Raw genomic sequence first — 20566 nt, forward strand, 5'->3', positions numbered from 1 at the left:
AAATAAATATCCTAACTGTCCTTCAGTGATATTTTTCCAAATAAAAATTGGAAGGGCATGGATATGCTTTTTGAACCCAAAAGTTTAAGAAAAGTGAAATAATGAAATAATAATTTTTTAATATATTTTCTCCACAATGAAAAAAGAAAAATGAAATAACGATAAAATGTTCCTAACAGGGCGAGGGCGTGAATAGCATGCCCTCGAAGCTCGATCTCGTTCGAACTTCGAACACCAATCTCTCTATTGCGTCGGGTCTCTACCCCGGAGTCCAATCCAATGACCTCGAAGCTGATTGCTTCCCATCTCCGGCGACACCTTGCTAATTCCACCCATCAACTCCGCCGCCAGCTACTGTCCACATCGGCGGCGGCGGCGGCGGCTGAGCCTCCACACCATGAGGATTCAACGGGAATCACGATGAAAGGTGTGAAAATTTCTGGAAGGCCTCTTTATCTGGATGTGCAAGCAACTTCTCCTGTAGACCCCTGAGTGCTCGATGCCATGCTTCCTTACAGCATGTCTCGCTTCGGCAATCCTCACTCTCGCACACATATGTACGGCTGGGAATCCGATTTGGCTGTCGAAAACGCACGCGCTCAAGTAGCATCTCTGATTGGCGCCTCCCCGAAAGAAATTGTTTTCACGTCCGGCGCAACGGAGTCCAATAACATATCCATTAAAGGGGTCATGCATTTCTATAAGGACAAGAAAAGGCACGTTATAACGACGCAGACGGAGCACAAGTGTGTGCTTGATTCGTGCCGTCATCTTCAGCAGGAGGGATTCGATGTTACGTATCTTCCAGTCGGGTTCGATGGTATCATTGACCTGGAGAAGCTTAGGTCAGCTATTAGGCCTGATACGGGTCTTGTATCTGTCATGGCGGTAAATAACGAGATTGGGGTGGTTCAGCCTGTTGAGGAAATTGGGAAAATTTGCAAGGAATTTAATGTTCCGTTTCATACCGACGCAGCGCAAGCGTTGGGGAAAATTCCGATTGATGTGGAGAAGTGGAACGTAAGTTTGATGTCCTTGAGTGGGCATAAAATTTATGGGCCAAAAGGTGTTGGGGCATTGTATCTTAGGAGGAGACCGAGGGTTCGAGTTGAGCCCCAGATGAATGGTGGTGGACAAGAGAGAGGAATTCGAAGCGGGACGTTGCCTACACCTTTGGTTGTGGGGATGGGTGCGGCATGCGAGCTGGCGATGAAGGAAATGGAGTATGATGAGAAGAGAATTTCTGCTTTGCAAGAACGACTACTGAACGGTATTAGAGAAAAACTGGAAGGGGTGGTGGTGAATGGGAGCATGGAGAGGCGCTATGCAGGGAATTTGAACTTGTCGTTTGCATATGTTGAAGGGGAGAGTTTACTGATGGGGCTGAAGGAGGTGGCCGTCTCAAGTGGCAGTGCTTGCACTAGTGCGAGCTTGGAGCCCTCGTATGTTTTGAGGGCACTGGGAGTAGAAGAGGACATGGCTCATACTTCTATTAGGTTTGGTATTGGCAGGTTCACTACAGAGGCAGAAATTGACAGGGCAATCGAGATCACGGTTCACCAAGTGGAGAAGTTGAGAGAAATGAGCCCACTTTATGAAATGGTGAAGGAAGGGATCAACCTCAAGGAGATTCAGTGGGCGCAACACTGATAATCTTGCCATGATCATCACATAGGGCATTATGGGACGTTATGGATTACGTGCCCTTGGACAGGAGATAGTCAAATAGATTGTCTGCTCAACCAAATAAGTAACTATTGTTCATTCAAGTAGCCTTATATAAATGCCTTAGAAAGTACAGTTGCTGACTTGGTGTAATACTTTCAATCTTGGCTCTCACATGGCAGATGCTGAAATTAGAGGATAATGACATGATATGGAGTATGTGTCCATAGTCCATATTTGACAACATATCAAAATTTGACTTTCTTTTCTTGTTTCATTTGTAACTGAATCTTTATTTTGTATGCCATTTTCTATTTCTTGTGATTTATTCATTCATAATTGAATCTTTGACGGAGATGCAATCACTTTTTTATGCCAACTCATGGATTTCATACAATGCCAAGTATGGTAAAAAGATGGCACAATGATAATAACTTAAATGCATTGTTTAAAGCTCAGTAAATATGATAGAGCTCATGATTTTGCTAAGACCTATAAGAGGAAATCAAGGAAGGCAAGAGGTTAAAAGATAACATTATTGTTGGTTCAGATGTTTGCCCTTCGGATCCTGGTTATGAGGGGAAAAAAGAAAGTAATTGATGGCCTAGTGATGTGCTAGAGTCCCAGTGATGGTTAAGGGTCTTCTAGGGGTAAGGGCTGTGCTAGAGTCACTGTTTAGGTCTTTAAATATTCCTCCTTGCCTAGAGAGAGGGGGGGATTATTTTGAATATTGAGAGTGGTGAGGAGAGCTCTGGCCTCTCGAATGTCAGGTTGGGGGTGGAGGAAGTCATCTTTCTTCATCATTTTATCTTCTGCTTAGTGTATGTTTGTAAGTGAGTGACTTATATTTTGTGATTGTTGATTGGTGGAGTGTATTTTGTGCTGTTTCTGTTTCAGTACGTTGTAATTTTCAGTTCCTTATTTCGCTGTAATCCAACTTTGCTATTCGGTAATAGTAATTTTCAGTCCCCATTTGTGGTGTAGTTTCTGGTTTATGCTTGTTTAAAGCTTATTAGAATAGAGGGTTCCATCAAAATATTACAGGTTGTCATATGATTTGTGTCATCGGGTTTTCCTAAACAATGCAGGATATAATCTGCCTAAAATTTGAGCACTTTGAAATGAAAGCTTTTTAAATAAATGGCATTTTAAAGCTCTATAGAAGAGATGCTCATATAAGCTCTTGTACAGTTATCATGAGAAGATAACTTCATATCTGAAAGCTCTATACTATTAATTTCCAAAAGAAAAGCTCTATAGCATTTAAAGCACATATGGGCACCAAAAATTAACTATCACCAAACAAGGACATAACAAGTTCCTTTGCTAATTAACGGCTCAGATTGTCTCGCTTATACAACACAGTGCATCTCATCAAGTATGATTTGTCCTACATTGCTTCAAATCACAGCAAATGAAGATAAACTCATTCAGACCGGTTCCCTCTCTTCTTGCATCAAATTTCCCCAGTTCTACATTAAATTGTCAGACAAAAGTATTAGATGATCAATTCATGCACAATCTTAATTTCATATGTGGTAAATGATGGGAGATTTTTCCTCGTACCTGGTGCAGAGTTTTTCCCGTTGGGTTTTTTTTTTTATGTTAACCATTCCTATTTCTATCTGAGAACATTACATTTACACTTCCTTATCTCCTAGAAAGTGTCATGTTTTGATCATTTTACTGCTTTTAAAATTCCTATGTCAATATGATTTGCTGGCCTCTTTTCTTAACAATAATATTCAGGACCCAGGTGGTCAAAGGTGAAAAGCACCCTCAAGGCATTAGACCTATAAAAAGCCTTAAAAAAATTATGGTGTGAAGCTTTCTATGCGTTTGAAGTTGATTCATTTTTCTCTGGTGCGTGAATCTAGTATCTAGTATTTATTAGAAATTAGTTGAAGCGAAGAAAAATAAATTTGAGGTAATTTGCTCCATTCCTGATGCATAATCTGTATGCTGACTCTCCTGCATCTTAATATTTCTTCAAGCTATAAACAAATATTAAGCCTCAACTTTTGCCGCATGGACTGAATTGACTTTGTCCGTTAGTTTGATAAGTACAGTACTTGGGATGAACTTGTAATTAGCTTTCTGCAACTACAGTGGTGTTACAAGGAGGTTGCTTTAGTATGACGTGTGGAGGCAAAAGTTCCTAATTGTCAAATTTAAAATTTGATGGCATGGCTTCACCTGGTTCAGCAGTCCACTTCTTTTGCTCCTATGGGATGAATACTCAAGGAAAATATTAGAGAACCAGAACATCATTGAAGGCAAAACTATGATGGGCGGAGAGAGGAAAGGACTACATCCTGCAGAGAGCTGTCTCTCTGCATGGCAGTTTTGAATTCTTCAAAGGTGACTTTTCCATCACTGTTGGCATCCATCAGGTCAAATATCTCATCTAATTTGCCTGGTTCAAAGATATCAGCAGGCAGGCAATCATCTGGCAAAGCCTGTTCAGTAAATTGAAGTGTTAAAAGAAGCAAGCTACAAGGGAATATAATTTTATTGAGTGGAAGGCTCATTACTCTGAGCATGGATGCTACTTCTTCCTTAGTAATGCACCCAGATCGATCAGTGTCATACATCTGTTGTCCAGGAAATAAGACGCAAATTAGATCAGCTGGTTCATTTATTTTTCTTTGCGCTATATAGGTTTTGCGAGGGGTTAATCAATATAAGAAGTTTTTTATTGTTTCTTTATTTTGTCATTGGTTTCAGGATTCATTTCCAACTACTTTTACCAGAAAGAATCATGTGAATGTTAAAATAATAAATAAATTCAGTGTTAAATGGTATTTTTCACTTCTTTGTGTCGTGTTTTGCGGATATCTTTTAGATTAATCTCAGTTTCAATTTAAGCTTAATTTTAGCAGTGACCTTAGAAGACTACAATTATAATGAAAACCACTTTTGGCCCTGCTTTTTATTAGATTCAGCCTTTTAGTTGAAAGAGTTCTTGCACGAATACCAAAACATCAATTGATCAAGAGGTCAAGAGGACAATCCTTGCCTAATGTTAAATTAATTTTCAGCACAAGGTATGGCAGGTATTTGTTCTGTCCGCACTTTAAATCCAATGGACTTTAGTGTCACAGAGCATGTTAGAGATTAACTGTTACTTGAACTTTTTAGTTGAAATGGACCTTGACAGCTATGAAAGTGGTCGACATGAAATCAAACTGATAATTGTCATAACATGCATATGATTAGTTGAAACTAAGACTGGAAAGGACAAGCTGTGTGAGATCGTTGACACATTGCTTAAATCTATATGGAGGATATTGATTTTAGGCCAAACCAGAGTGATTAACTAGGACATTCCCTTTCCTTTTTTCCTTTCATCAAACCTTAACATCATCTTCGCATTTTATTCAAATGTTGTATTTGCTACATAATTATGGATGAAGTAGTTAGTAAATTCTTTAACTGCTATGGTCATCTGCATGCATTTGAACTAGATAAACCATGAAAAGATCACCTGGAAGCAGAGACGAAGTGCATCGTCGCCTTTCGAATTCTTAAGGCTGGAAAACCCACAGAGTATCTCTCTCATGTCAACAGTTCCATCTTGGTTGTTGTCAAATATGTCAAATATGCGTGGTGCTAGAGGGATAAGTGATGACATATTCATTGCTTTTAGAACCTCCTCAAATTCAGGGAGCGTGGCATTGTCTCCACCTGCACATCTGCCAAAATCCAAAAGCATTAAAAAAAATGAATGTTGAAGAGCAGCTGGACCATTGGAGCTCATGTCTGCTTTATCGATAACAGGTTAAGCATTAGCTTGGAAATATATGGGTCCTTTCCAATGTGTCGGGCCAATTATCAGTTCCAACTACTTACATTTTCTTGAAGTGTATCTTGAGGTTTTCAATTTCCTCTGGTGTAAGATCATAGGATCCCAACAAGGATTTCAAATTTTTAATCCTCAAGAAGACTGTGCTGCTCCATAAACTAGCAATTGCTGCAGCACGGAGTTTGCGACGAGCATTAAATTTTTGCAATCTGTCAACAATCTCAGGATCCATCTGATCACCTTTAGCTATTTCTCCTCTGACCCATGGATGAGTGAGAAGCTGTTCAAAGAAATAGCACACGAGGTATGCAGAGTTTATCATTCTCATCCATTCTGATGATGAACTATTATACAATTTCTCTGCTTTAAAATAATGTGATGCAGAACGATAAATACAAGGAGTGCTGGCCGCCATCATAATTTCTTGGTATGCTATGCAGTGAAAGTCTTTACAATATTTATATATTTTTTGCAGGATTTTTGTTTAATGACATGTCAGATTACATGTCATACAGATGAAGTTTAAAGTGTACCTCATGAGCGCTAGGTCTCCTATCAGGATCAACGGCTAAGAGACTTGAAATCAATTGCTTTGCTGATGAGGAAATGGTCTTCCAAGTCTTCTCATAAAAACTGAAACTCCCCTGATAGAATATATTTTTCTTTTTTTAAGCAAAATGAACTATGACGGAACAAAAAGCGGGGTGTATGCATATAGATGATGTCTCTGATAGGGTCACTAAAGAGCAAAAATCAAGAATGTACTTTGACATAGATGTCTTGAGACATTGCCAATATTTACTCTTTGGGGTTGCATTTCTCTTATTTTTATTCTAGAAATTACACCCTTAATCTTGGTGAGATGTGTATTACTTACAGTCATGATCATTTGTTGCTTTTGGCGATTAGACTGAGCGATGAAAGGCGGATACCTGCAACATCAAAGAAGGTTATCTGCAGCATTTTGATGTCTTATATTGAGAATGTAGGACTTAAGGTATGAGGGGACAGGACTGACACAATTGGAAAATTCTTTAGGCATCTAATCTACATCAAGCCAATAATGAATAGATATGCAAGCATGTTAAGCATACTTTCTCTGACATGCTTTTGTGTCTATCTATGATTGGTTCATCTACAAATATGCTGTAGACTTGAATCTGCTTCGGAATCTCTTGGCACAACTAAACTCAGGAGAACAAAATGCTTACCCAGAGAGTAAGATATAAAGAATTACTCCCACGGACCACATGTCACTCTTATTAGTAATCTTTCCTTGAGATAGAGCCTCTGGTGAGACATAATCAATGGATCCAAACAAGCCAACAACTGGGTCAGTAAATTCCTCCACAGAACTCAACCCAAAGTCCATGATCTTCAGAGGAGAATCCTTTCTACTGTCCTGGAATAAGCAATTCTCAGGCTTCAAGTCCCTGTGCACAATATTAGCTCTATGAATAGCCTCTAGTCCTTTTGCAATCTGATGAATGACAGCTGCAGCTTCGGCCTCCGAGTACTTCTCTTGAGCCACAATCCGGTCAAACAGCTCGCCACCGGAGCAAAGCTCGAGAACGAGATGAACCCCATTTGAGTCTTCATAAACATCATAGAGGTCAATCACATTTGGATGAGGTGAAACGTTCTCAACTATCTTCCTCATGACTAAGATCTCATTGGTGAGTAAAGCATCAGATATTGAAACTTGTCTCCATGTTGGGAACCCCATGGCAGCTATACTCTTATTATGACCTCTTTGAGTTCTTGGAAATCCAGAAGAAGGATCAGAGGTACCTACTCTTCTGAGTGTTTTTATGGCTACCTGGGTTTTTTCACTGCTTGATTTTTTAATTCCTTTTCTGACAACAGAAAATCCTCCTCTTCCTAAGATCTCTGAAACTTCATATTCATCTGAGAGCTTTCTGGTTTCCATTCCCATGGTGTTCTTGAAGACTCAGAAAGAAATTGCAGGGAACTGGAAGAGAAGATTAAAGAACTAATGATAGAGAAAAGGTTTTGAAAACGCGTTTTGAAATGGTTGTGGTTAAGATTGACGTAAGCCTGTAAGAGTTCTTGTATTAGTTTATAGGATAAAATATGAAAGAAATTCAGATAGGTCCATAGAATAAAGTATAGAGGTTAAGAGTTGTTTTAGATGCGACAAAGGGAGAGTCAACTGCCATTGTAAGTATAGTTTAATTAATATTCCATGGGCCAAAGAAATAAAAATTATAATTTTAATATTTATTAAGTTTTCACATTCACTAATCAACAAAAAGGAAAAAGAAAAGAAAATATGAAAGAAAAAAAATGGAGCGTATATTTTTTACGCATTATTTGACGTTTAAAAAATAATGAGTTGCATTGAATTAACGAATGTTGATAGCTAGATTATTGGTTAAAAAATGGAAAGGTCTTGTTAAAAAATTTTACTTAGTTCTTGTTTACATTCAATCATTTTGGGAGATTTCTTTCTTAAACTAAGTACTTCCCATCCATCCATCCATCCATCCATCCATTTTATATCTTCAAATCTTGTGAATTTAGTTTATATTCTCAAATCTTAGTGAATAAAACTTGATTGATCAATTAATTTCATTATCACATTTTTAGGTGAAATCTGATTGGTCAGTTACATTCATCATTATCACATTTTTATCTTATTGGTCAAATTGGTCAATTAAGATCATAATCACACTTGTAAATGCTTTGATCCCTGAAAAAAAAAAATTAGTGTGCGATATTTTTTATTGTGAATTTTCACATCACACAACACTTGTCTCGGGATTGCAAGTATTTTTATATACTAATAATTTTAATAACTTATTTTAATAGATGTAGATTGATTAAATAATAATAATAAATGGTCGAAAAAAAAAGATTGATTAAGTGATAATTGTTGGGTCTAATTGAAGGTTAATTATCTCAAAGGTGTTTTTTATATTTACATGAATTCAAATTCGATACCTTATTTTTTAAAGGTCGTAATAATTTTTGCAAACACCAACTTATGTTGATTCCTTTTAAGTTATTTATTTATTATTGTTCATACAATACAGTTCTTCGCTTTTGAAAGACAATTTTTTTCTCATGCTTGTGTCAAGAATCAGTTGGTATAAAATTAATTTCAAGGTAAAAGTGAAATTTTTCAGCGGATGGAAAAAAATTAGTTAGTTCACGTAAAAGGAAAAAAAATCAATTGTACTGAATTATTAAATCAAAAATCATTTTTTGGTGAGTTATAAAGATTTTCTAATAAATTTGTTAAAATTATATAAATTGTCTATTTATGTTTAACCTATGTAAGCTTTTCTTCAAACTCAAAAGACAATGGAATCTTATATCATAGTCTCTTCTTAAAATTTTCATTGAAGAATATTTTTATTAAAAAATTTATAATTATTTAAAGTTAACAGTAACTTTTATTTCAAAGAAAGTTTATACACATTTTTAAAATATATAAAAATATTGTATCTTTGAAAAAAAAAATTGTATTATTGATTCTAAGATATTATAACACACTATAAATTGGCCTTTTCTATTGCTGAAGAGGTATGTTCAAATCAGAAAAGTAAGTTAGCATGAATCATGGGTTTTAGGGGAAGGAAAATATTGGTAAAGATTTTGCGTATAAACTAGAAAGCGATTGACGTTTGAGATATGTTAGTTCAAATTTTACCAAATAATTACAAAAGAAAAGAATAGAAGTATCACCCACAAAAATTGATCAATTGGTAAGAAATGGATCCATAATCTACAAGCCAAGAATATAAGTTGGATTATATCATATATGAGTTGGTCATAATAACCTACTATAAAAATTGGGTTGAATTAAAAAAAAAATATTAACTCATATAAAAATATATCTTTTTAACCTGAAAAAGATGACTCTAAGTCAAATGGATTAACATAAAAGGCTTAAAGTTGGATTGTTGTACTCATATTAAAAAAACTAAGTGAAAATTAAAAAAAATAAAAGATGGAGAGAGTTTTGGCACAAAACCTCACAGAACAAATAGATTTTAAAATGAATCATAACGAAATTGATCAATCTTATATGTTTATTATGTAATTTTTTTAAATTGCATAGAATATTATATTAAAACTTTGAGAAAACACTACTTTTATTTCTGCACTTTACTCAATTTTTGATATAAGTTCCTATACCTGTTTTTAGTGTTCCAAATTCATATATTTTTCTTTATAATATCTTCATTTTTAAAGAAACATTGACGTGGCATAAATAGTGTTAAAAATGCTAACGTGTTAAGATACTCACATGAATTTCTTAATAGGAAAAAGTAAAAAAAAAAAAAAAGTTTGTATTAGATGAAATGGAGATATTGACATAAATTTTTTAATAAAAAAAATTAAAAATTCTAGGTCATCCTTTTTATTTCATTTGATACATAGGTTATTTTTTAAATTTTTCCTTGTTAAAAAATCCATGCCAATAATAATTTGACACGTAAATGAAATTCAAGCAAAGTTTTGAGATCAAAAGTAATTTTTTTCCGAAACTTCTCATCTAGATGTAATTATTTTAAAAAATTTATTGAAAAAAATAAACAAATGAGTTGGTGGGTTGACTCATTTAACCCACCAATTTACTATGAATAAGTTGAGTTGAAATTTTTTAACTCATAAAAAAATAAATTAATCCATCTTAACTCATGTGTATCAATTCATATAATCTGAGATAGCTCATATTCCTACTTCTATCTACAAAGTTATGGTTTCAAATCCTGCTATCATATAAATTCAAAATATGAAAAATAAATTAATTATATAAAATTTTATATTTTTATTATAAAATTTTATGGTAGATTATTAAACCTTTTTAATAAGAACCAAATTTTTAGTTAAGATACAACAAGCATATAACTCTAGCTAGAACATTTAATAAAAACTAAATGTAGCTGAGTCAAATGCTATAATTTTGACTAATCTAAAAGAAATTCTCAAATAGTAATTAAAAATAATAATAAGACCTCCTCAGATCAATAACTTTGGATCGATAATAAATTACTAGTTTCATTGTTTAGAAAATAAAATAAAAGTTAGACATGAAACATAGTCAAAATTAAAAGAACAAACAAGGACCTAACCAAGCCTAAATAGAAGGGAAAAATACAGATAGTCAAAGTCGATAAGTAAAACAAACATGGGAGGATGTTACATCAGATTTTGGTGAGAAGCTAATCGTAATAGTTTTTTTATTTTGTTTTTTGGGACAATTTTCGGGGACAAAGTTAAGTGAGAAAATATAACCGTAAATCCTTATATTTTGATTCCGTTTTGTTTTTAATTATTCTTATGATTTTTTTAATTCTTTTAGTTTAATCTGTCAATAACATTAATCCAAATAGTTTTAATAATATACATAATAATCATGAATTGGCATTGATAGAACAATTTTTGTTGTAACTTTGTTAACCCATTTGCTGACATAGAAATAAATAAAAAATTAATATTTTAATCCTTTAACTTTTAACTCACTTATAACCTAATTCCTCATCTATAACTTGTTTTGATTTAGTCCCTCAATTTTGACTCACTTATAATTTGATTTTTATTGAGATAAAAGAAATATTTATATCTTGCTTTAAAATACCATTTTCTTACTCTTTGATATGAAATATAAATTAATATGAGAAAAGAGAACCAACAAAAGTTGAGGGATTGAGTCATAAACGAGTCAAAAATTGAGAAATTGAGTTTTGATGAGTCATAGTTAAGGGATTGAGTTATAAGTAAATTAAAAATTGAATGATTAAAAATTAATTTTTCAAAATAAATTGATCAGATTAAAAGTAACGTATAAGGAGAAAATATAGTCTCCTTTCATGTGTGGCTTAAATAAAATGTTTTGAATATATGGTAGCAAAGAGGCTAACAGATTATGTGTACATAAGTAAAATTAACCTTGTTAGTACAAACTCATAGTATATTTTTAAAATTATAGGAATTAACATTGTAAACGGATTAAACTTAAAGGATTGTGAACAACAAAATAAAACTGTGAGGATTAAAAACAAAAACACAGTTACAAGGATATACTATTGTATTTTTCTAAGTTAAATGTTAAATTGCAATGGATAACTGTCATTATTATTTTATTTATTTATTTATCATTTATCAATGTGATATTTTTTAAAATAAATAATTTATTATCAAATTCATTTGATATAAAAAATTGAAACCGCCTGAATGCAGGGGAATGAGGTTATTAGTTTAATAAACCTAGAATTTTTAATCTGCCTGTTCTTTTAGAAAAAATTACAAACAAGTTCAAAATAAAGAAATTGATATTTTTTTCAGTTATATATACAAGTCAAATTCATGTATTGATATATGCAAATTTGCTGGATTTATGAATGAGAAAAATTCAAAAAACCTGAAAATTGAGAAAGGGAATTGAATGAAAAATGAATTTTATAAAATATTTAAACAAAAAGTTAAATTTTATAAAGTATTTAACTTTTCCATCCTTCTTTTTCTCATAAGTACTAGTCAAAGAAATGATATATTTATTTTAATATCATAATTAATAATTTTATGTTATTAATTCAAATGAATAATTAGATAGACAAATGTGATTAAATATAAAGAGAATATAATCTATGAGGGACTTGGTTTTGGGATTTTGAATGCCATAATTAGGATTAAATTTGGGGGGGGGGGATCAACCTTTTAAATTTTGTTTGTTGGACGCTTCCTTTTCTTGCTAGTTATCTCATCATACTATTACTTCCTTACATTTATAAATTTATGAACGTTTTGTACTCATTATAAATTGAAACCGAATCAAACAAAGGTAGTTATATATGATAACAATAGGCTTTTTATTATTAGCTCTCAATTTCAAACTCTGTAAATATGGCGATGATTAAATTTTCAGTAGGATGTGTGCCCCTTCAAAGAGGTGTTTGTAAGCTGCTAATTAAATTAGTTTGAATAAAAAATTTAAGATATCAAAATGAAAATAAAAAATAAGCTTTTTACTATATTCAATTTGGGCCTTGAAGTGCACAAATGTGGCATTCAAGTTTTGTCCATTCTGAAAAGCATACCATGCTTCTTGAAAAATTATCATCAACGACGGTGAATAGCATGTGCCTTTCTTAGATTAAATACTTCCTCAGTATTACAATAGTCTTGCAAATGCTTTAATGTTTTTTTTTTTAAAAAAAAAACTAACATACAATATAACGTATTCAGGAATTCTTTCTATGATGACTCCAAGTATTTTATTGAATAGTTTTGTAAACTTATTTTCATAGATGTAACCTGAATAGTGTCTTTAACTACAGGTGTTAAAAATACAGTTTGACCTTATCTTGTTATCCATTTAAGCTCATTTCTTTAGGACTTAAGTTTTGGAAATTTTGATTTTTTTTATATAAAGGTGTTTGAACCTGACAAATTTAACCTTTGAAAAAACATGTTAGAGATTGGGCTATCCATTTAAGTTCGTATTTATTTTAACCCTAGAAAATTGAGATATTTATATTATAGGATTTGGATTTATATTCCTTATTTTTAATTCTAGAACTTATAATTTATATTATAAAGAATTGATTTGTAATATTATAATATACAAATTAAATTTTAAAAGTTAAAAAATAAAAAAATAAAAGATCTTCAAAAACTAACTTTAAATCGAATCAATAAGGGTTGAGTTTAAATAAATGACTAACTTTAAAATAGTAAGACTTTTGGGCCAAGTTTGCCTATATTGAGCCAGGTTTGCTCATTTCCTAACTCTATATTCACCAACCTCTTATTATAATGCTTGAAGAGGGTAAGTTTTCATGTAAGTGGGAAGTTGTGAGTTCAATTCTGTATATAATCTCAAGTTTTTAATTCAAAAAAAAAAAAGCTTGAAGAGTTGTGAAGGCTTGCGCCATGAGCCCGTAAAGATAAACTTCAATATACAAGGGAGACATAGGGCCTAGTATAGCCCAATTAATTGTTCTATGGAGTCTCATTCAAGCCAATCATTCAAGTATTTTTATTTACATTAAGCTGGTTCAACAACTTAAAACCTATTCAAATATGGAATAGTAAATGCAAATCTCAATTACATTGAGTCCTCTAAATCACCTTCCATTCTCATTTCCAACTAGCCCTCCACATCTTGGCTCCTTAGGTTGACCGTTGACAACCCTTTCAATATTCAATTTAACCCGTTCAGTGATGAAGTGTAACATCCTAATTTAAATTTTAATAGTTAATTTTGGTTAATAGAAATTTTGAAAAATATTTAGAGGTAAGTAAATTAGTAGAAAATAATTATTAAATCTAACTTAGGATATAATTCTAAATTAAAATTTTTTTTAAAAAAATTGTTATTAATTAATTAATTAAAAATATTATTAAATTATTATTATTATAAAAAAAGAGAAAAGGTGTGAATAAAAAAAAGGGAAGAAGAAGAAGAATGAGTTTGCTTTCGACGCCACGTGCTGCAATCATTACGTATATATAATAATAATAATAATAAAAAGAAGGGAGAGAGAGGAAAGAAGAAATAATTAAAAAAATATGGGACCCACTAAATTTTTATAAAAACTCACCCGTTTCCTTTCGTTTCTTCAATTTTTTTCCTATGCGCGATCTGAGGCGGAGAGAACGCGAGTCGCAGGTGCGGAATATCTAAATTTTTAAGGTAAGAGTTTTTAATAGGATATTTAGGGTGTAATTTTAAGTTTTTCAAGACTAAGTAAGTGTTCTAAAAATTTTTTTTAGTCATCCTTCTTCTTTGGTTTCTGAGTTTGTAGTGATAGAAAATTTAAGATCTGAAAAAGGGATGAATTTATGTTGAATAAATATGGTTTTTGAGGTTGTCAGTAGTATAATAAATGTTCTAGAGTATAAATTTGTTGATGATCTTTGAATTTGTGGCTTATGGATCAAATTCTAAACTAGATCTGAAAATATATGTTGATTTATTGAGGTTTAGATGATTATTTGGGATGAGAAATGAATTATTATGGCTATAGGATTATAATTCTAAGTTAGAGACTCAATTTTTAATTTTTGGGTATTTTAGGTACGAATTTATGAAATAAAAAAAATTTTGATAATAAAAATTAGTTTAGAAGTTGATTTTTAGATTATTAATGTTTATTGATAATTAAAAGAGGAGTTAAAAATTTTACTTAATAGTATTAACTCTAGATTTGTATTAAGATTGAGATTAGGAATTATGTTATATTTTTAATTCTATTATTAGAATTATTTTATTAGTTTCAAAAATTAAAACTAATATTTATAAATAATATGTTATTTGTAGATTGTATTACTAGTGAAGATTGTGGTGAGAGAGAAATTTTAAGGAATAATTTATTCAAAAAGCCACAAGGTAACCATGCTTTTAATTTGTGATTAGTGTTACTTCATGTTAATTGGGTGATTATTGAGAAAATTATGAATTTTGTAATATTGTATAATTGTGCAATATTATTATGAATTTGTTTAATTATTGTGGGAGGTGTTGGGAGACTTGCTATTATTGTTGTATTTATGTGCCACGTGGTACGCCCCTATTGAAGCTCAATAGGTGGCTTATAAGGGATCGGGCTAATCTACCTTTGGCCGGGTAATTTAGCACCGAGTGAGGGCTACGGCTCGAGGTTAATGGAGGGATATAAGGATGGTTGTTTGTGTGTATTGTAATATTTTTTATATTTGTTGGAATTATATTATTTTTAATTCTTACTTAGTAAGCACACACTTAACTGTTTGTATACACTATCATAAATTGGCTTTGGTTACTGGGACTTTTGAGTCTCATTATGTGGTTAACAATTTTCAGGAGAAGAGCCACGAGTGACACGTGGAGGAGTCCCAGAGGCTTAGTGGTATAGATCCACTGTCTCTTTTGGGTATTTAATTTATGATTTATAATGTGTTATATTGCCAATATTAGGGCTTTTTTTATTGTCAATTATATGAATATATAAATGTAATCATGCCTTTCAAACTATTTTTATTTTTGGTACAATTTGGATGACTGTAATTTTAATATTTGGTTTACTTTGAATTGGTTAAAATGACATGATTATAAGGCCAAATAATTGGCTTGTGTTGAAAATTGACTAAATTGCTTATTTTACTTGTTAGGAGTATAAGGATGGACAAATGTGATTTAGTTTACTTGTTGGGAGTATAAGGATGGACAAATGTGATTTAGCCTAATGCCACATGGGAGGTAAAAATTTATTTGAAATGTCATAGTGTGTGAGTTGAAGTCAATTATAAAATATTTTATATTAAAATTATTGATATAAAAATGTATTGGGTGGCTGTAACCCAACTATGGTTGAGTTAAATTATTTAAAAAAAAAAATTTAGTGTGTTATATGAGGCCCCTAAGCCCACCAAATTGTTTTAATATTCATTTTCACCACCAATAAATATCATAAATTTAAAACAGTTGAAAATAAAGCAAATCCTAGAAATCATAGAAGAGAAAACAATAAAGATTAGAGAAATAATTTTTTATATTTTTGAACATCTCATTATAAATGGCATGTTCTATTTGTAGATATAGTCTTACATATCGAAAGCCTTAAATTGTAAGACAATTTTGAAAGTGATTCAGTGTCTTAAAATATAAAACAATCTAACAAAAATAATATTTCATTAAATGTACTTTTCCAACCCTCCCTCCTTATTATTCTCTCTCTAATCATTTAAGCCTAATATTAAATGAAAGGTATTTTTGAAAATATATATTTTTGTTTTGAAAAAAAAAGAATGTTGTCAATTATATTTAATTAGATTTATTGGATGCATATTTTGTCTAAATTTGTCTTATACATTAGGATAGAGCGGATAAATGGTGTGGATCTAATATGAACCTGTTCTAGAAAACTTAGAAATTATGAATTGGTTAGTAAAAAAGAAAAAATAGAACCAAGGATAATTCAAAAGGACGAGATAAGATGATCCAAGCTTGAAACCTAAAGAGCCCATTACAAAAAACACCAAGTATATGAAACTTGGCACCCAATGAAAACCTATTTAAAAAAAACTCCAAATATATCCAAAACATAAGAGATGATCAAATTCTTACTATCAAAGTGTATTTTTCAAGAAATACATGGAAACAAGCTACACCAGCTTGAAAGAGATCAATATTATTCAATTATCTTTTTTTTATGCATATGTAAGTTGACCTTTAAATAGGTGAAAAAACTCAAACTCTAGAAAACCCTAGCTAAAAGAAATCCTAATTGTCTCACTAAGTCCAAGGCCCATTGATGAGTAACTAGTGCTAGAAATAATGACTTATGACATCACGTTCAGTGAAGTTTAATGATGATAGATATAGGTAAGTCAATTATATGTAAACTTAATTGTTTTCATATATATAATAGCTAACTTTAACTATGGAATAAGTATTTTTATGATATGTTAAGATACGTATGAATTTGAATTTGACCTAAATCTAAATCCAAATTTTACCTCAATCACTTTATAATTTAAAATTTTTTTAAACTCTTATTATTTTAAATCCTAACTTAATATTTTTTATAATTTGACCCAAATCCATGAAGGCTTAATTGGACCATCAATGGTAATTAGACCGAACCGCTAAAGTTGACGGAACCAAGTTGTCACTATTGACTAGGACTAAATTGCTACTGCCTACTGGGACTGCACTACCAGCTCTAACTAGGACTAGATGGACGACTTCCATTAGGATTAAACCGCCTGTGATGACAGAGATCGAAGTGCAAGTAACAATCTAAACCAAACAGTCAACTTTCATTGAGATCGGACCATCAGCATATACTAGATGGCCGACTTCCATGGGATTAAACCATTGGCGATGACCTTTAAAGGCCTCTGACTTCCATCACCCCAATAACAACCGGGATCGGATGCCGGCTTTCACTAGGATTGGATTGACGATGACAACTGGGATGGAACGGTTGACTTCTATATGGATCGAATTGACAGAAACAATCAAGATGGTACGGTCAACTTCTATTAGGACTGGACGGCCTACTTTCATAGTGATCAGACTAACGATGACGATTGAGACTGGACTAACAGTGATGACCGGGACAGGATAATCTACTTCCACTAGGATTAGACCCAAGGCAACGATCGAGACCTGATGGTTGGTTTTTATTGAGAATAAATTAATGGTTGTGACTAGAACTGAATGACTAACTTTTATTAAGACCTAACCGATGTTGACAGTTGACTTTCACCAGGATCGAACTAACGACAACAATAGATACTGGATGGCCAACTTCCATTAGGACCAGGTGTCTTGTACTAACTGAGATCAGATGACCTCTTGTGAGAGGGATTGGACTGCTGGTATCGACTGTGATTAGATCATAAACAATTCGATCCCAATTGAAGTTACTAGTCCCATCTCAGTCAAAGTCATCGATCTAGTCATTAAGGAGTCAGTTATTTGATCTCAGTTACAGGAACAATCCTAATTGGCAACAGCAATCTAGTCTCGATCGCCTCCCTATTTGAAGTTGGCCATCTAGTCTTAGTCATTGTCATCAATCTGGTCATGGTAGAAGTATGTTATCCTATCTCAGTCATCGTCGTTATTTCGGGCATGGTGGAAGTCTACCGTCTGGTCCCAATAAAAGTCAACTGTCTGGCCCTAATTGTCGCCTGTGGTGCAATCCTAGTGGAAGTCAGCCATCTAATTCCGATGAAAGTTGGATGTATGATCCCAGTCATTGTCGAGCTACAGTCCTAATAAAAGGTAGCCCAATAGAAGTTGAGGGCCTGTCGAGCTATCAGTGATGCTCTAATCTTATGGAAATTGGCCTTTTGGTATGTGCCGAAGGTCCGATCTTTATGGAATTTGACCATTTAGTTTGGATTGTCACCTATATTCCTATCTTTATTGTCGCGAGCTGTTCAGTCTTAATGAAAGTAGGTTATTTGGTCTCAGCTGGCGCCAGTAGTGCAGTCCTAATAGGCAGCTGCAATAGTGTCTTGAATGAGTTATAGTCTTCAACAATTTTATGTCGTAATGTCTCTTATACACACATGATCCAGTTTGCTTGCACGTGAGTTTTAGCCTTAAAATTATTCTAACTCTAATCCACATGAGTTTTAAGCCCAATAGACATGATTTTTATATTCCTAATGGCAATTTGAGTCTGAACCGTCCCATCCTTGTAAGTTTCAATCTAAAACCAAAGTTTGCCAAACACTTGATGAAAATCCTAAACCCTATGTTCCAAAATGTTGTCTTACTCAAACACGCTAGTTCTAAAAAATATCCATACAAGTTTTAGAGTTTCAAAGAAACTTGTGGTTCTACTTGACTTAAATATGTGAGTTTTAGAGTGTCATAAAGGAGCTTGCTTATGCCCATCTAAAACATGAAAGTTTTAGTTGATCAACATGTGCTTTAAAGGTTTGATAGACATTAAATGAACTTTTCAAAAAAAAAAAGTGCTTACCATAGAAACTCTTTCCATTCTCAACCCAACAGTTATATTATATCTCCAACAATTATTTCGCTTCATAAGCTGTAACTATAATACTAAAAACTTATTTTAACAAGATATTAAGCTTGAAAATCATTGAGTTATGATATTTACATTCTTTCTATTGTTATTATACGAAAAACAATGTTCTTGAGCCAATATCTTTAATATCTTTATTATTCAAGTATTAGAGTCAAATTATACTCATTTCACTTTTAGGGGAGAGTTTTTGAGTGAATCATTCTCATTGTAAAAAGAGAAGGAAAGGTTTCCCATTGTAATATAAAGATGTTTTTTTTTTGAGTGAAAAGCTCAATATAATATATAGTAAGGGGTTGTAATAGGCCATAAATACCTAGTTCAAACTTGTGAAAGCTTGTGAAAAAATCTCAAGTGATTGTCTGAAGACTATACATAGGTTTAAATGGATAAAACTGAATTAGGATAAATTATATTTTACATTGTCTCTCACTTCAACTCTTTATATTTTTCAGCTACTATAGTTTATGCTCTATTTTCTTGTTAAACATTGAATTTGAAATATTTACAAGCTCTTACTCAAACTTTTACTTACAAATTGATTTTAATCATTCCCACTTACATTGAGATTATGAAAATCACATTAACATTCTTATAAATAAAGTTTAGAACTTAAATTTGCTTAAACACACTATTATATTTTATTTTTTGAAAAAAGTAAGGTACTAAAAATTGAATTGATCAAGACACTGAGTCAATGCTAGTGGTTTAATCAGAGTTAAATTAGGGGTCAAATCAAAGTCAGACTAGTCATAATAAAATAAAATAATATTCATTTAAAAAATCATATATCAAAATATAATTGAAAATAAAAAAAAAATATTAGGATTCCCGATTTAGATTACATACCCAAGATGAAAAAACCATATAATAAAAGTTACTATGAATCGTAGATTCATGGGAAAGGAATCTGAATAATTAATGTTAATAATAATATTTTAAATATTATTTAATTTAATTGAGTGATATTTTATTTTATTTTAAGCCTTCGAGTAGTATTTGCTTTTTCTTCTAAAATTACAATCCCAATAAAGTCTTGGAAACGTGGGTCATTGGAGAAACGTGGGTCAGACTAAAAGTTAAAATTGGCATTGTGCTCTCGGTATATTGAGGTCCTTCTCTTCCTTTTTCTTCAAGCCAAGCGTCGGCTTCTCCAACCCTCTCAACATTCATCTTCCTCTTATCTTTTGCCTGAAGCATTCATCTTCCTCTAATCGTCTTAATCGCCGATGAAATTGCAGATCGAGTTGAAAACGCCAAAAAGGTCATGGCTTTTATATCTAGTTGCTCTGCTTTTTCTTGTTCCTCCTTCGATGGTTTTTTCCCAAATCTTCTTATCATCTCTTTTCTTTTTCCCCAAAAAAAAAAAAAAAAAAAAACTCCATCCCTTTCATTGTGAGCATTTCTTGAAAAGAAGAAAAATCCAAAACGACATCTAAATTGTTTGGAAGAAAAAAAACAACCCAAATAACTCGTCCAATCCATTAAGTTAGCCAAAATAACTTTAGATAGGCCATGTTAGACTGGATCAGCTCCAGGCCGATTTGAACAAAAAACCAAATTGAGGGTTTAT

General features: G+C 32.3%; 1 protein-coding gene and 1 pseudogene across 4 annotated transcripts; one reads left to right on the forward strand and one right to left on the reverse strand.

Annotated features, from left to right (window-relative positions):
• The first annotated feature begins 191 nt into the window (after positions 1-191).
• Positions 192-2027, forward strand: LOC129315882 (cysteine desulfurase, mitochondrial-like; annotated as a pseudogene).
• An 829-nt stretch (positions 2028-2856) lies between these two features.
• On the reverse strand, positions 2857-7507 carry LOC129315098 (calcium and calcium/calmodulin-dependent serine/threonine-protein kinase-like). Of its 4 annotated transcripts, none has more exons than XR_008594375.1 (8): positions 6682-7501; positions 6348-6402; positions 6004-6114; positions 5518-5750; positions 5153-5360; positions 4200-4259; positions 3862-4124; positions 2857-3137 (listed from the first exon to the last, which is right to left on the reverse strand). XR_008594375.1 is itself a non-coding variant. In XM_054958637.1 (7 exons), exons 1-7 carry the CDS (start codon positions 7404-7406, stop codon positions 3948-3950), a joined length of 1569 nt encoding a protein of 522 aa, XP_054814612.1. In that variant the 5' UTR covers positions 7407-7501; the 3' UTR covers positions 2857-3947. The 4 variants fall into 4 exon arrangements, 2 of the variants coding, with proteins under 2 accessions (XP_054814612.1, XP_054814613.1); XR_008594376.1 differs by having other exon boundaries at positions 2857-3768; XM_054958637.1 differs by having other exon boundaries at positions 2857-4124.
• Positions 7508-20566: the final 13059 nt, after the last annotated feature.

This window comes from Prosopis cineraria, unplaced genomic scaffold (assembly GCF_029017545.1).
Source record: "Prosopis cineraria cultivar Desert tree isolate PC_DT_omini unplaced genomic scaffold, ASM2901754v1 PC7, whole genome shotgun sequence".
Lineage (NCBI taxonomy): Eukaryota > Viridiplantae > Streptophyta > Magnoliopsida > Fabales > Fabaceae > Prosopis > Prosopis cineraria.

Coding starts and splice junctions, on each gene's coding strand:
- LOC129315098 (XM_054958637.1), bottom strand. CDS start 7,406: ATGGGAATGGAAACCAGAAAGCTCTCAGATGAATATGAAGTTTCAGAG. Junction 5,361..5,517: donor AAGATACACTTCAAGAAAAT/GTAAGTAGTTGG, acceptor GGATTTTGGCAG/ATGTGCAGGTGGAGACAATG. Junction 4,125..4,199: donor AAGTAGCATCCATGCTCAGA/GTAATGAGCCTT, acceptor TTTACTGAACAG/GCTTTGCCAGATGATTGCCT.